The sequence below is a fragment of the Ursus arctos genome, unplaced genomic scaffold (assembly GCF_023065955.2).
Source record: "Ursus arctos isolate Adak ecotype North America unplaced genomic scaffold, UrsArc2.0 scaffold_2, whole genome shotgun sequence".
Classification (NCBI taxonomy): Eukaryota; Metazoa; Chordata; class Mammalia; order Carnivora; family Ursidae; genus Ursus; species Ursus arctos.
In genome coordinates, this window is record NW_026622874.1 from 33,174,333 (window position 1) to 33,191,329 (window position 16,997).

The 16,997-nt window shown below is 35.9% G+C and overlaps 1 protein-coding gene across 7 annotated transcripts in view; it reads right to left on the bottom strand.

The window, feature by feature from the left end:
• The window catches only part of LOC125283451 (membrane cofactor protein-like), a 38,311-nt gene that overhangs the window by 15,116 nt on the left and 6,198 nt on the right, over positions 1-16,997 (bottom strand). For 3 of the 7 annotated variants that reach the window (XM_048225034.2, XM_048225037.2, XM_048225035.2), the window contains exons 2-9: positions 14,751-14,936; positions 14,266-14,368; positions 9,138-9,232; positions 7,723-7,920; positions 1,823-2,005; positions 1,367-1,411; positions 1,214-1,258; positions 31-78 (exon numbers count right to left, since the gene is read on the bottom strand). In XM_048225034.2, the coding sequence (XP_048080991.1) occupies positions 31-78; positions 1,214-1,258; positions 1,367-1,411; positions 1,823-2,005; positions 7,723-7,920; positions 9,138-9,232; positions 14,266-14,368; positions 14,751-14,936 (903 nt within the window). The remainder of the gene's footprint in view (positions 1-30; positions 79-1,213; positions 1,259-1,366; positions 1,412-1,822; positions 2,006-7,722; positions 7,921-9,137; positions 9,233-14,265; positions 14,369-14,750; positions 14,937-16,997) is intronic. The other 4 variants (XM_048225039.2, XM_048225041.2, XM_048225036.2 and 1 more) reach the window with 3 other exon arrangements.

Consider the following 16,997-nt stretch of genomic DNA (forward strand, 5'->3'; position numbering starts at 1 on the left):
TGTTAAAAAAAGGATAAAGAGTTGCTGAACCTGGAGGACTTGAACTCGGAGGCGTAGTCGTGTGAGGAGGCTCGGATTCTGAAAAAATTAGTTTGTTTCAATTCACCAACTTTATCAATACAAAATTATGGATTTAATTTTGATTTTAAAAAGATTACTTCTCAAGGTGAAAAATACTTACCTTTTAAACTTTGTAATTCTATTTCTGGGAATTTAACCTCAATGTCTATTTGCACAAGTACATCAGAACGTATGCATACCAATGTTCGCTACAGCTTTGTATTTTAAAACGGAAATCCCAGAAGTTAACTGACAATAAATCATATAAGTAATGGAGTTCAGACATAGCAACTCTGAAATCTGGAAGATATTTCCTTCCAACCACAGTAAAATAACCCTTCAGTTCTTAAGCACAGTAGCTTATCAGCAGAACCCGCAAGAAATCCCCCACTTCATTTCAATGAATAAGAACTATTCCTGCCTTTCAGTGCCTATGAAATTTACTTTCTATTGCTGAAGAAAAATGCCCAGTAAAAAGAAAACAATAATTGTATGAGGCAAAGAGTTTGGTGGGGGTGGGGAATGGAAATACAGGTCTTATTCTGGAGATAGCAGAAATGTCCAGCTTAAACTGTGCTACAAAAACAAAACAAAACAAAACCAACACCAACACCAACACCAACACCAACACCAACACCAACACCAATACCCAAACTAAACTGGTAGCAGACCAACAACTGAAACACAGGCCTGGACCAGGAAGACATCCTGAAGGACCCAAAAGACCACTTTTACAAGGAATAAAACAGCAAAGTAAAAGACCCAGAAAATATATTCATTAAAAACAGAAGACAAAGACCTTCCTCTTCACTAGTATTCATTTGAGTGATGTCACATGAGCTACCCTTAGGAGCTCCCCATATGCGAAGCACAGTGCTGTTGTGAATGAAGCCCGTGAAAAGTTTACCATCGCTCACAGGGGAGGCATTAAAATCATCTTACAAATACATACACAGTTAAAGTGCCCATGACTTGCCCACGTTTACATACTTGTTTCTATCTGTATGCTACGGCAAATAGTTCTAGAAGCGTGAACAACCTAAAAATGACTATCAGTCTGCTCTTCCTCCTTTCATTACTGAACATGATGAATGCGTGTAAATCATTAGAGATGGAGATGATTTTGAAAAATATAAGCAGGAAGGTACTAAACCTGGGACACTCGGAATTGGAGGTTTTGTACTGGGAAGAGTCGTCACTGGAAAACAAAATAATGTAGATGTATCAGATGACTGGGAGTTACTGCTGGCATGTGCACCAGGAATTTAAAAGATTTTTGGAAAATACAAGCAGAAAGTTACTAAACCTGTATGATTCAAAATCGGAGGACTGGTACTGACAGGAATCAGCACTGGAAAAAAAAATAACGTAGACTCGATCAGCCACCTGGGAATTATTGCTTTCTTTTCATTTATATGAAGTATGCTTTCCATTCTTGACTTATTTAGGTAAAAATTCCCACGCTTCAATTTTCTGAAAAATGGCTACTGTTCATTTTTGCACATAAAAAAAGCCAAACAAGAGAAATTTATATACCTCTGTGACATACCTAACATGCAAAGACCCTATGAAAACATATAAAATTAAAACAGCAGAATTCTTTTGTGAATTTTGTCATACATCTGTCAGGGAAATGAATACAACACAGAGTTAATACTATAATTGCTTCTATTTAACTATTTGGCATCACTGATATTTAATACCGAAGAAACAAAATTAAAAAAAAAAAAAAAGACAAGAAGGAAAATGATACCCATTGTACCTTTAAGACACTTTGGCTTGGCAGGCTCCCAAGTACTGTTACTGCCACAGACGGCTACGTTCGTGCCCTCGTGGTAAAAACCCGGTGAGCATTCAAATTCGACTGTTGCTCGGTAGTAATATTTTCTTCTAAACCCTGACACCAGTTGTCCATTTTCAGGGTCTGGAAATGGACATCTGACAACTGAAATGTAAAGAAAGTCCAGAATTAATGGAAAGCTGCTTTAACATAGGAGCAGAAAAAATAGTACAAGGTAATAAGTTCCAGAAGGAAGAAATATACAAGGAATGAAAGGCAAGGTGTTAAAACAAAAAAACACCCAAGAAACCTGTATACATATGAACATTTTAACTCCGGGAAAACAGATTTAGAGAAATCTAATAATGTTTATCCACCTAGAAAAGACTAGCATTACGGTCTATTGGCTTTCCTACATTTTTTCCCATTACTGACGAGGTTTGAGAAAGGCCTGACCACCACATACAAATTTGGGGTAAGTTCAAGAGCAACTTTTGATCCTCCTTTGCTCTAGGGATTTTTGTAAAGGTCATGCTGACACTGATTGCAGTACTCTGCTTTTCTAGAAAGGTGGGAAACACCCTTCTGAGAAGGTAATACTTGAGCTCAAACTTAGAAGTTCAAAAGCACGTAGCCATGCAAAGACAGGCAAAAAGGAAGTTCTCAGCAACAACATACACAAACGGGGATGTTCGGTTAATGGAAAGGCCAATGGAGTTAGGGCGGCGTTTTCCAAACATCTTGGCCTGCAACCCAGGGATCAAACAACACATTTTATGCTGTAAACCACTATATGAGCACACAGGCCTGAAATACAAGTTAGCCTCATACCAGCAGACTCTGCTATTTCCCATTCTACTCTACCTCTTAACAAGTGAACTACTGGTCAGGACCTGAGAGAGTGATTTCAGGATCGATGAACGGGCTGGGGAGAATTTGGAAACAAAAACCAAAACCACAGGGCTGGGCAGTGAGTACAACAGAACATCTCTGGACATGAAATCTGAGCAAGAGATAAGGGCCAGGGAGTGGATACCCTTTTCAACCAGAGGACTGCTCTTCCTCTGTTCCCAGGGATTCTGACTTTCCATCAGCTGTCATTTCCCTTCAGCCTGAGGAACTTCCGGTAGCAATTCCTATAGTGCAGGTCAGCTGGCGACAAGTTCTCCTGGCTTGGGTTTATCTCCAAACGCTTCATTTCCTCACCTTCAGTTTTGAAAGATTTCTCCTTGACAGAGAATTCTAGATGAAGGGTTTTGGCGTTTTTCCAGCACACTAGCAGACACTGTCTTCCAGTCTCCACTGTTCCTCAGGACAAGTCGGCTGTCACTCTTACTCGGGGGGGGGGGGGGGGACAGGACAGTACCACCTGTGTTTATGCTTCCCTCTCCGACTGCTTTTCCTTGCACACCTCTTGTTTTCAGTAGTTTCACCCTGATGCCTTTAGCTCAGTGGGGGTTTCTTGGTAAATGAAAACAACGTATTTATCCTGCTGGGGTCACTGGCTTCCTTGGTTCTGTGAGGTTATTGTTTTGGGACAAATGTGGATAATTTGTGGCCAATATTGATTCAAACCATTGTCTATCCTGTTCCTTCTCCTCTCTTTCTGAAGCTCCAACAGCATGTATGTTCGGCTTCTTGCTACTCTTCCACAGGTCTGTGAGTCTCTCTCTTTCTAATATTTCCTTTCAAATCATAGTCTCCTGACTTCAGGTTCACCGATATTTTTCGCTCTTGTGCTAAACTGCTGTTAACTGCACTAATGGCTTTATGTTTGCTAGACCCAATTCACATACAGTAAAACTCACCCTTTTAGGTACACACCTGTATTAGGTCTGACAAATGCAAATAATCATGTAATCACCACAGTAAAGACACAGAAAAGTTCCATTACCCCCCAACATGTCCTCATGCCACTCTGTAATCAACCCTCCCCACCCCTGCAACCACCTTCACCAACCAGCCAAACACTGATCTGTTTTCTCTCTCTCTACAGTTGCTTTTCCAGAATGTCATAATGGGATCACAGCCTCCGAGTATGGCTTCTTTCACTTAGCATAATGCATCTGAGATTCAGTCCTGTTGCTGCATGGATTAGAGCTCACTCCTTTTCATTGCTGAGTTGTATTCCACCAAGTGGATATACCACAGTTGTTTATCCATTCACCAGTAGAAGGACAAGTGGGTTGTTCCCAATCTGTGGTGATTTAAAGTAAGGCAGCTGGATATTCTCACCCAGGTTTCTATGTGAGCATTTTTCATTTTACTTGGATTGATGAGCTGTATGTGAAGAGTATGCTTAACTTTATAAGAAATCACCAAACTATGTTGCCAAGAGGTCATATACTTTAGATTCTTACAGAAAGTGTATGAAAGTTACAACTGTTCCAGATCTTTAGTAGTATATGGTGTTTTTAGCTTTTGGTCTTAGTTTTAATTTCAGCCACTCTAGTAGATATCTAGTGGTATCTCATTGTGGTTTAAATTACATTTCTGTAATTGCTAATGACATTGAACAACTTCTCATGTACTTTTTGCCATCCGTATAGCTTCTTTGATGAAATAGTTGTATTCAATATTTTGCCCATTAAAAAAAAAACTGAGCTGTTTTATTATTATTGTGGGTTTTTCGGGTGTTTTTAAAGATTTTACTTATTGATTTGCCAGAGAGATAGAGAAATAGAGCACAAGCAGGGGTACCTGCAGGCAGAGGGAGGAGCAGGCTCCCCACTGAGCAAGGAACCCAATGTGGGACTCAATCCCAGGACCCTTGGATCATGACCTGAGCTGAAGGCAGAGGCTTATCTAACAAAGCCACCCAAGTGTCCCTTGTTATTGTGTTTTAAGAGTTCTTTACATGTTGTAGATATCAGGTATGTGCTTTCCAAGTATTTTTTCTCCAGTCCATGGCTCATTTTAAAAAATTATTTTAACAGTGTCTTGTGAGAGCAGACATACTGAACTTTTAAAAAGTCTATTTCGTTAATTTTTTTCTTCTTTAAAGGATCATGCTTTTACGGTTGTATTTAAATCTTTGGCTAAGTCATGAACATTTTCTATGTTTTCTAGTAAAACTTTAATAATAGTTTTAGGTTTTACATTTAAGGCTATTATCCATTTTCAGTAAACATTTTTGTATTGTACTAACATGAGTTGAGGGTTCTTTTTGGTATTTTTGAAAACGCATGTCCAATTATGCCTGTCCTTTTATCATTTTTTCCACTGAACTGTTTGTACAACTGTAATAAGATCACCTAGACACACCTGGAAGGGTTTATTTCTGGACTCTCTATTCTGTTCCATTGCTCTATATGGCTACCCTTTCAACAATATCACACTGTTTCGATTATATGCTTTATACTATGTTTTATAATTAAGTCCTGAGACCAGGAAGAATGAGACTTCTAATTTTTTTCAAAAATGCTTTGAATGTTTTGCTTCATTTGTCTTTTCATATTAATTTTAGATTCAGCTTGTCAATTTATATAGAAAATTCTGCTGGGATTTTTGTTGGGATTGTGAATTTATAGATCAGTTATGGAGAACTGACATCTTTGTTATACTGAGTGTTCTAATTCATGTTATGAATTTCTATTTATTAAGATCTTCTTTAAGTATTTAGCTGTTTTTAGCCATTCAAATCCTACACGTTTGTTAGATTTATACACAAATATTTATACAAGTTTGAAGTTGTAAATGGTACTTCGAAATTTTGTTTCTTATGGTTTATTGCCAGTATGTAGACCTACAGTTGATTTCTGTACATCGATCTTGTGTCTTGCAACCTTGCTAAAACTTCAGTCTTTCAAATCTTCTACCTAATCATCTCATGAGTGAATATGGTATATTTTATTTCTTCCTTTCCAGTGTGTTCCTGTTTCTATCACTTGCTGAATGTTGAATACAATACAATGCTGAATACAGTGGTGACAGTAGACATGCTTGTCTTGTTCTTACCTTAGGGGGAATAAATTAGTCTTTCATCATTAAATATAATGCTAGCTGTGGCATTTTTATCAGGTTCAGATAGTGTTGTTTGATTCCTAGTTTGCTGAGAAATGTTATCATGAAAAGACGATGACTTGTCAATTGCTTTTTTTTTTTTTTTAACATCTATTAAGATATCATGTGGGTTTTTTTTTCCCCTTCTATATAGGGTCTTGATATGATAAATTATACTGGTAAATTTTTGAATTTGAATCAACCTTGTATTCATAGAATAAATCTTACCTGATTATGGTGTATTCTTATTTTTGTATATGAGAGAATTTGATTTGTTAACATTTTAAGAAGTTTTGATTCCATGTTCATTATGGATATTGTTTGTAATTTTCTTGCGAGGTTTTTGCTTGGTTTTAATATCAGGATAATGCTGTCCTCATAAAATGAGCTGAGAAATATTCCTTCTCTTGTATTTTCTTGAAAAGTCTGTGCAGAGCTGTTATTATTCATTCCTTCATACTTGGTAGAATTCCCCAGTGAGGACATAGGACCTAAACAGTTCTCTTTGTGAGAAGGTTTAAGTTGTCAAATTTATAGGCATAGAGTTGTTCCCTTATTATCTTTTAAATGCCTGCAAGATATTTAGTGATGTTCTCTTTTTCATTCTTGATATTGGCCATTTGTATCTTCTTTTTTTGTCAGTCTGGCTAAGGAGGTTTATTCATTTTATCAATCTTCTCCACGAGCCACAGGTTGGTTTCACTGGTTCTCTCCATTTTTTTCTCTTTTGAATTTCATTCATTTCCACCTTTATTGTTTCCTCCTGTTTCCAGGTATTGAGCTTAACTTCTCCTCTTTTAGTTTCTTAAGGTGGAAGCTTGGATCATGGGTTTGAGACTTTTCTCTTTTTCTAATAGAAAGTATTTCAGGCTGGTAATATCTTTCTGAGCAATGCTTTGGCTGTATCCCACAAATGGTGACATTTTGATATGTTGTGTTTTTCATTTTTATTCAATTCAAAACACTTTCTCATTTTCCTTGTGACTTCTCCCTTGACTCATCGATTAATCACAAGTGTCTTGCATAATTTTCAAATATTTGGGGCTTCTATAGATATCTTTGCCTTCTACATTCATTCCATTGTGATCTGATATTATACTCTAAATTCCGATTTTGAAAAAACTTTTAAACTATCGTATTGTGTAGAATTTGTTCCTCATGCACCTGAATAGAGTAAATATACTGCTGTCATTCAGTGGTCCTTCTTCCAAGGTCAAATCCCCTTCAGAGTCTCCCTGTTTTTGGCCACTCTCTAGAGCCTTACACATTATTTTTAAAATATGTTTTGTCCAGAGTTTACCATTCTTATTTGTGAGAGGGTTAGTCTTTTACAATTTGCTCTACCAGTTCCTGTAGCTAGAACTCTCAGACTTCTTGTAAAACAAAATAAACCTTATTTTTAAGCCAGTGTATGCTGAGTCCTTTGATGTTTCCAAAGAAAAAATTCCTAACTCATGCATGCACACAGGAGGAGTTCACAATGTGTTAATTAGAATGCCAAGAACATGTAGGGTAAGGGCTGGGGGAGTTCTATAACTAGAACTACTTTTGAATCACTGGGACCTACATTCAACTAAATTAGGGGCACCTGGGTGGCTCAGTTGGTTAAGTGTCTGACTCTTGATTTCGGCTCAGGTTGTGATCTCATGGGTGGTGAGATCGAACCCTGCGACGGGTTCCCCCGCTCAGTGGGGAGTCTGCTAGAGATTCTCTCTCTCTCCCCCCCAAATAAATAAATAAATCTTTAAAAAAAATAAATTAGAAACCAATTTAATGGGAAGAGCAAGTACCTGTGGCTGTTTTGTTTACTTATAGGTAAGTATTTACCAAGTGTTTCCAAAATATTTACAAACGAGGAAGGAAAGAAATGGAAATATTACCTTTACACTGAGGAGGGTTACTACTCCATACACCATCACCAGAACAAATAAGCCTGCTCTCTCCAATAAGTGAATATTCATCTGACCCACTCGAAGGATTACAACTGTAAGTTACCACTTCATTATATTCAAATTCCTCCTTCTCGCTACTGGTATATCTTCCATTTGGTATTTTTTCAGGTGGTTTACACAGTATCTCTTAAAAAGTGAAAAAAAGAAAAAAAAGGACACGGAAAGAAAAGATTATGAGAGCATTAGTGAAGTCCTATGAGATGCCTTAAATAAATTCATTAACACATGATTTCTACAAGCTAGCTGTAACTCCAATATCCATTTAGAAAAAAAGATTCTGTGAGAAAATGTATTATCCCAAATTTAAACCAGTAATGTACTTTAACTGTGAACTTTAATACAATTTATTTTCTTAAATACCTATATAAGATACCTATATGAAATACCTATGCTTATCTGGAAAGCCATTTTAAGTTCTAATTATAAGAGATGCTGACAATTTACAAATAAAATCTTTAAAAAAAGAGGGAGAGATGCTGACAACTTAAGGAAAAAATATGCTTGTGATTAAAAATAAAACTCAGTGCTAGCTGAGAAATGCTTTATAATTTATAAATACACTTGACACTTGAACAATGAAGGGGTTAAAACTGATCCTCTGCACAGTTGAAACTCCCCATTTATCTTTCGACTCCCCCAGAACTTAACTACTAATAGCCTACTATTGACTAGAAGCCTTACCAAGAACATAAAAAAATGATTAACACAAATTCTGTATGTTATATGTATTATATACTATATTCTTACAATAAAATAAGCTAGAGAAAAGACAGTTTTATTAAGAAAATCATAAAGAGAAAATACATTTACAGTACTGTACAGTTAAAAAACCACAAATAAGTGGACCTGCACAGTTAAAAATTTGTGTTGCTGAAGGGTCAACTGTATATCCATTCACTAAATCGGTAGTTCATAGCATCAAGATATTATTGTCTGTTTTCACTTTCATCCTTATGAGTCTATGGTGAAATTATCCAGATACTACAAATTGTGTGATAACACAACAAACTGAATCCAGACATCTTCCTTTAGGCAAGATTTTGAAGAGATCTGCCGAATTGTGAAACAGTGCCACTATTCTCCTTCCTTTGGAAAATTCTGCTTTTTTATTAAAAAAATATGTGGCATATATTAACATGCATTGAGCTTACAGTTCTTAAAAGTGAATTAATAAATATTTATTTTAAAAACTTCTCTGTTTTAATTCCAATATAATGACTACAATAGACATAACCCACAGCAAGAAAAGCGCTTTGTGGTTTCTAATTTTAAAGCATGAAGGGATCCCAGCAACAAAATTTTAAGATCTAGTGCTCTAGATTCTAACGGAAGAATATACTTACTTATACATAGTGGGGGATCATCACTCCAGACCATACTTTTTCCATCAATACTAGAAAGTTCACAATATAGAATTCTTTTTCCAATTAATCGAAAACTAAATGAGAAAAGAAAAAGTTACTGAACTCTTCAGCAATTAACAAGATGTATATAACAATGAAAAAAATTTTTACATGGTTGTTTCTCTATGCTACTGTAGTATGAGGAAGTTCTTTAAGTGACATATAATGAGAATGGTAACCACATCTGTAATCAAACCAAATAAAGAGTTTCTGCATTTAAATATACATTGGTCTGGAGCAAAGATGTCTAAATAAATCTGTCCTATCTGTCAGTCTGGCCACTTTGCTATCGCCAGCAATCACCTTACACATTCACTTCTATGTCTATGCTCCCGCCTTCCTTTTTCTTTCTTTCTTTTTCTTTTTCTTTTTTTTAAGATTTTATTTATTTATTTGAAAGAGAGAGAGCATAAACTGGGGAGAGATACAGAGGGAGAAGCAGACTCCCTGCTGGGCAGGGAGCCCAATGTGGGGCTTGACTAGGGGAATTAAATACAGATTTGAGCATGAAGAAAGAACTGGCAAACTGGAAATTACTGAGCAAAAAGAGAAAAACCTGAAGAAAAGTACACAATCGAAGGGACTGTTGGCACACCAATAAGCAGACCAAGATATATACTGTAAGACTCTCAGAAGAAGACAGAAAGGGCACAGAGAATATTTGAAGAAAATGGCTGGAAACTTCCCAAATTTGATGAAAGATGTGAATATAAATATCTAAAATACTCAAAAACTCCAAGTAAGATGAACTCAAAGACCCACACTAAGACACATAATAATCAAACTTTCAAAAGACCAAGAGAAGCTCGAAAGCTGGAAGACCAAAGTGAATCATCACCTACAAGGGATCCTAAATAAGATTATCAGTAGATTTCACACCTGGAACTTGGAGGCCAGAAGACAGTGGGCTGACTGAATATTTAAAGTGTTAAAAGAAAAAAAAATGTCAATGGTTAGAAGTCAAGTCCAGAACTAACAGAACTTCAGGCTGAAATTTCAAGTCTAGAACCATTAAAAGATTTATAATGATGTTAAAAAAAAAAAAAGAGTCTGTTTTTTTCATAAGAAATAGCAGGGAGAACAGTAGGAGAAGGGAGGGAAGAATGAAGGGGGGGGTAAACAGAAGGGGAGCTAAACCACGACAGACTATGGACTCTGGGAAACAAACTGAGGGCTTCAGAGGGGAGGTGGGTAGGGGATTGGGCTGGGCCGGTGATGGGTATTAAGGAGGGCACATACTGCATGAAGCAATGAGTGTTATACGCAAATAATGAATCATAGAACAGTACATCAAAAACTAAGGATGTACTGTATGGTGACTAACATAATAAAAAATTTAAAAAAAGAAAAAAAAAGTCTGACACACAAAATTCCTCTATCCAGCCAAACGGTGCTTTAAAAGTGAGGGAACAATTAGGATTTCCCCAGTTAAAAAAAAAAAAAAAAAAAATCTGAGGGAGTCTGTGACATTAGACTTCAAAATGTCCAAGGGAGTCTGCAAGGTCAAATGAATGGACACTAGAAAGTAACCTGAAGCTGTGTGGATAAATAAAGATCTCACTAAAGGTAAATACCCGGGCAATTATAAAAGCTAGTATTATTGTAACAATGGTAATTGTAAGTAAAATTGTTTTCTATGTGATTTAAGACAGTAATCTTTTAGAAGAAAATAACTTCTTAGTGTTGAAGCTAGTATTACAATTATTAGTGTAGAGATCAGTATGACATCAACAACCAGAAGGGGTGGGGATAAAGCTGTAAATGAACAGTTTTGTAATTTACTGAAGTTCAAACTGGGGTGCTAGGACTCTAGGATGTTAATTTAGTCCCCATGGTAACTACGAACAAAATAGCTACAGAATATACACAAAAGGAAATGAGAGAGGAATTCAAACATTTCACTACAAACATCAACTACACACAAAATAAAAGAGTAATACAGGAAATGAGGGACATAAAAAGCTATGAGGAATATAGAAAAAAATAGCACAATTTCAGAAATTTCTCCTTGTCAGTAATTACTTTAAATGTAAATGGATTAAGCTCTCCAATCAAAAGACAGAGATCAGCAGAATGGATAAAAACACATCATCCAGCTATACAGTATCTACCAGAGACTCTCTTAAGCTTCAAAGACACATACAGGTTGAAACTGAATGGATGGAAAAAGATATTCCACACAAATAGTAACCAAAAGAAAGCAGGGGTGGCTATACTTCAGACAAAATAAGACTTTAAATCAAAAACGATTATAGGAAACAAATAAGGACATTATATTAGTAAGGGTTAAATACTGAAAGAATATACAATTATATATCTAATACCATGACATAAATATATATGAAGCAAAAACTGACAGAATTAAAGGGGGGACTAACATTTCTCATAATAGGTATTTCTATACTAATAGTTGGAGACTTCAATACCCAACTCACAAGAGTGGAAAGGACAATGAGAAAGAAGATAAGGAAATAGACGACTTCAACAACACAAAAAAACAAAGAGACGGCAGACATATACAGAGCATTCTACCCAACAACAACAAAATATATGTTCCTCTCAAGTGCATATGGGACGCTTTCCAGGGCAGACCATATGCTAGGCCACAAATTAACAAGATAAATTAATGTTATTAATAACATAATTATACAATGAATAATAAGATAATTATGTTAGACCACAAATTAATATTAATTAATCAATAGATTTTAAAAGATAGATATCATACAAAGTATCTTCTCTGGCCACAACAGGATGAAGTTAGAAACCAATATTAAAAGGAAAATTGGAAAATTCACAAAATTGTGAAAAATAAACAACATGCTTTTAAACCACCAACGGATCAACAAAGAAATCAAAGGGAAATTAGAAAATACTTTCAGGTGAATGAAAATGAAAACGCAGCATACCAAAACTTATGGGAGGCAATGAAAGTAGTGCCAAGGGGCAGATTTATGACTATAAAGGCTTACTTTAAAAAATGAAAGATCTGAAATCAACAATCAAACGTTACAACTAAAAGTAGTAGAAAAAGTAAAACTAAACCCAAAGCTAGCAGAAGGAAGTAAGTACTAAAGATTAAAGAGGAAATAAATAAAATAGAGAAACTACAATACAGAAAATCAATGAAACCAAATGTTGGTTCTTTGTAAAGATCAACTGAATTCACAAACCTTTAGATAGATGGACTAAGAAAGAGAGCGAGAAGACTCAATTTATTGAACTCAGAAATTTAAGTGGGAACATTACTATCAACTCTACAGAAATACAAAATATAATAAAGTACTATGAACAATTTTACACCAGCAAATTGGATAACCCAGAGAAAATAGACAAATCCCTGGAAAGACAAAGCCTACCAAAACTAAACCATGAAGAAACACCAAATATGAATAGACTTATAACTAGTAAGGAGATTGAATCAGAAATCATAATTCTTCCAACAAAGAAAAGCCCTACACCTGATCGTTTCATGGGTGAATTCTACCAAACATTGAAAGAAGAACTAATACTGATTCTTCTCAAACTTTTCCAAAAAATTCAAGACGAAGCCTTCCAAATTCATTATGAGATCAGCATCAACATGATACCAAAACCAAACAAGGGCACTACAAGGAAATAAAGTTACAGACCAATATCTCTTCTGCATGATGCAAATACCATCAAAAAATACTAAACAACAAAATTCTGCAGCATATTATAACCGTGAACAAGTGAGATCTACTCTTGAGATACAAGGATGGTTCAACATGAAAAATGATCAATGTCATATGCCACATCAGCAGAATGGACAAAAACCACATCACCATCTCAAGTGATGCAGAAAAAGCATTTAACAAAATTCAATACTCTTTCATGATAAATATACTCAATGAACTAGGAAGACAAGAAAACTATCTTAAGATAATAAAGGCCATTCAAGAAAAACCCACAGCAAATATCATAATGATGAAAAGCTTTTTGAGGACAAAGTCAAGTATGCCTGTTTTTACCATTTCTATTCAACACAGTACTGGAAATTCTAGCCACACCAGTCAGCCAAGAAAAGGACATAAAAGACATCCAAAGCATCCAAACTGGAAAGGAAGAAGTAAAATGATCAGTTTGCAGATGATGTGATCTTCTCTGTAGAAAACGCTAAAGATCCCACCAGAACAAAAGTGTTAGTAGCATTATTAATGAATTCAGCAAAGTAGCAGGATACAAAGCCAATATTAAAAAAATCAGATGTGGGGCACCTGAGTGGCTCAGTCATTAAGCGTCTGATTCTTGATTTGGGCTCAGGTCATGATCTCAGTGTTGTCAGATCAAGCCCTGCTGCCGGCTCAGCGCGCTGAGAGCGGAGCCTACTTAAGATTCTCTTTCTCCCTTTCTTTTTGCCCCCTCTCCCTGGCCATTCACATGCACATGCTCTGTCTCTCTCTCTCTCTCAAAAAAAAAAAAAAAAAAAAAATCAGATATATTTCCATATTGTATACCATTTATCCTCAAGGTGAACATTCCTCATAAATGCCCAGTATCCCCAATATATATTATTAAAAGAGCTCTGTGGAACAAAGGCTGTTATTCTTAAGTGTTCAGTATCTTTTTGAGATACTTAACCTTTGTAGCAGTCACAAAAATGCAACTAACAAATCTTGGTCAACATTAACGGTCTACACTAACCAGGTGAATTCTGACATGGTAACACCTTAGAATTACCTCAATATAAGAATATCTTCAGCTGGCAATTCGACCTCCCATTTCTATAAGCCCAACTTCAACTTTGAGAGTTGGTCATTTTAAATAGGGTGCACTTTGTTGTCAAAAATGAAGTCATCATTGTTAATGCTTATAATACATTTATTGTGAATATAGTAAATACTATAAAATTTTGCTTTTCTTCAATTGAAATTTCTTTCTACTAATTACACATCTTCTCAGTTTCAATAATGATACTTGTTAGGCTATAAGTACGATTTGTCACATAAAACAAAAATGAAATTAACTTTATGGGAATGCTTAAGAGAAGCAAAACAAAAATAGAATTAGTAGTATTGATCTTATTTCCTCTTAAGGAACAACTTACCCCTCATTACAAGAATACAGAGCCTGTGAACCAAAGAAAAAGGATCCATTTACACTGACTACCCGGCCATTTATGGGTTCTCCTGGTCGATAACATAATCTTTCTAAAAGAAAATTTATAAATTCATTGTTTCACAGCAATTTCAAAACATTTCAAAACGTTCAAATGCTTAAATGTTTAAATTAACATATTTCATAGCAATTCCAAAACATTTAAATTAAAATAAAAATTCTCATTGCTCATCTGAATTCATGAGAGTATTATTTTCTTTCTTCGACTATTATAAGGCCAAACTTAAGATTCACATTTAACCAGTTAACTGATTGCCAAGAAAGATCCCCTGGGGATTTTTCAAAGCCTAAAAAACTACATTGCCATCTAAAACCTACATTCACATGAGAAAACAATCACCGCACTACTGCAGTGTGCAACCTAAAATGTGTGAAATCTCCAGAATAATAAAAAAAAAAGTTTTGTACACTTACCTGTACAAGCCTCCTCGAGAGGTGTCCACGTGTTATCATCCTGACAAACGGAAAACACAGAACGACCAGGTGTAATAAACCTGTATCCTGGTCGACACTCAAAGTATACTTTGTCCCCAGGATTAAAATCGGATTTTGTAACATTTGGCCTCATAGAGCTGTACTTCGGAAGATGATCACAGGCATCTAGAAATAAAAGAACGAGAACACGAAAATGAAGTATTTGATCTCTTTCACCCACCGGGGTAATACAGAATAAATGGAAAGATCCTTGGCAAGATTTTAAATGATTCTTCCATGCTTCCACCCAAGTGGTGACAGCAGCTGAGGATGGGCCTTGCTTATTTTCAGTAGCACCCTACTAGGTTTTGATTTGTTGGGGAATAAGATGAATTTTCTTTCAATAATAAATTGAAGAAACAAAAATAATGGTTTAGGTCTTAATAATATATGTAGATAAGCATCCTTTCCTACTTTTTTCTAAATTCATTTCAACACTCGCCTCTCCTCTAAAACGCCTTCTGTAGTACACAGCACTCTGCTCTGATTACTCTTCCATAGTCTGAAACAAACCAATGATAACTTGTCACTTCAGGCTCGGTCTCCTTGTTGCGGAAGGCAAGTTTCTAGAGGGAGAGATCACAGGTCTTCTTTTTCTACTGCACTGTGTACGCAGTGGCGGCTTCAGAAATGCTAGAGTAACAAGTGATTGTTAAATAAGCATTATGTAGTTCATAGATCAAGATAAATACGCACTGAAGTCTTTCATATAAGACTTCACGCTTCATATGATTGAACCGAGCTTCCCACAAGTGAACAGATGCCATTTAAATATCAAAATTTACTATGAACAGCCTTACTTGAAAAAAAAATGTTGCTTTTGGGGGCATTATTATTTTTTTTTTTGCAGTTCACTTTCTTTTTTTTTTTTAATGATGTTTTATTATATTATGTTAGTCACCATTGGGGGTATTATTTTAAATATAATTTCATCCTCCTCTGCTGATCAATGGATTCCACATTTCTTCACCTAGAAATGCTATGTAATTCCATTCTAGATACAAATGCATAACATCATTAGAGATCATGGAACCACCAAGAAAGAAATCAAGTAACAGCATGCCCCTGATTAAATAATACAAGTATTCCTTGCTTTATGCATTCAACTTCAGTAACTATCCTGAAAGCAGATAAAGAAGATAAAGATGACTTTTATATATAGTGATCTGGCTGGAAAAAGAAATGTCGATTGGATGGTTTATCCATTCAAATAATTTGAAGTATTTCTTTTTCCTTGCGTGTGCAATTATAAGATACGCTTTCAAAAATGTGCAGAGTTTACAACTTGCTCTGCAAGCTTTATACACTATAATAATTGAGCCCGATATGACGCTGTTTTACAATAAAACCGCTTCTCTTGCTCAGAACACTGAATGCTTTTTATCCTCTGGTTACCCTTCCTTCTCTGCCCAGTTGGACAATGTGATGTTCCTAATGGGCTGCTGTGGGATCTCTGGTTACTTCACTCTGCACATGCCTGGGGTGAGTGTATATTCTCCCATGACCTCATTACCACGAGAAGAGCTGCCTTCCAAATCCTGGTCTCCATGCTTGATCTCTAGCCAGGTGCCGACTGTAGACATTCAACTGCCTCCCCACATACCCCACATGCTATCTATATAACATTTTGAAGCCAAAGCGTGGGCTCTTGATTCTTCACACTCACAAATGCCCAGCAAACAAGACAGATGGGTTCTTAAATTTTTAATTCCTGTATAATTAATATGCAGTGTTGTGTTAGTTTTCAGGTGTACAATACAGTGATTCAACAATTCTATATATTACTTAATAATCATCGCAATAAATATGTTCTTCATCCCCTTCACCTATCACCCATCACCCCCCACCTCCCCTCTGGTAACCACCAGTTTGTTCTCTATATTTAAGAGTCTGTTTTTAGTTTATCTCTTTTTTCTTTGTTCATTTGGTTTTTTTTCTTAGATTCCATATATGGGGGTTCCTGGTGGCTCAGTGGTTAAGCATCTGACTCTTGATTTCGGCTCAGGTCATGATCTCAGGGTCCTGGGATCGAGCCCTGCATCAGGCTCTGTGCTTAGTGTGGAGTCTGCTTCAGAGTCTCGATCCCTCTCCCTCTGCCCCAACCCCTCCACTTGCTTTCTCTCTTAAGAAAAAAAGTTCCATTATGTGCATGAAATCATATGGCATTTGTTCTTTCTCTTATTGACT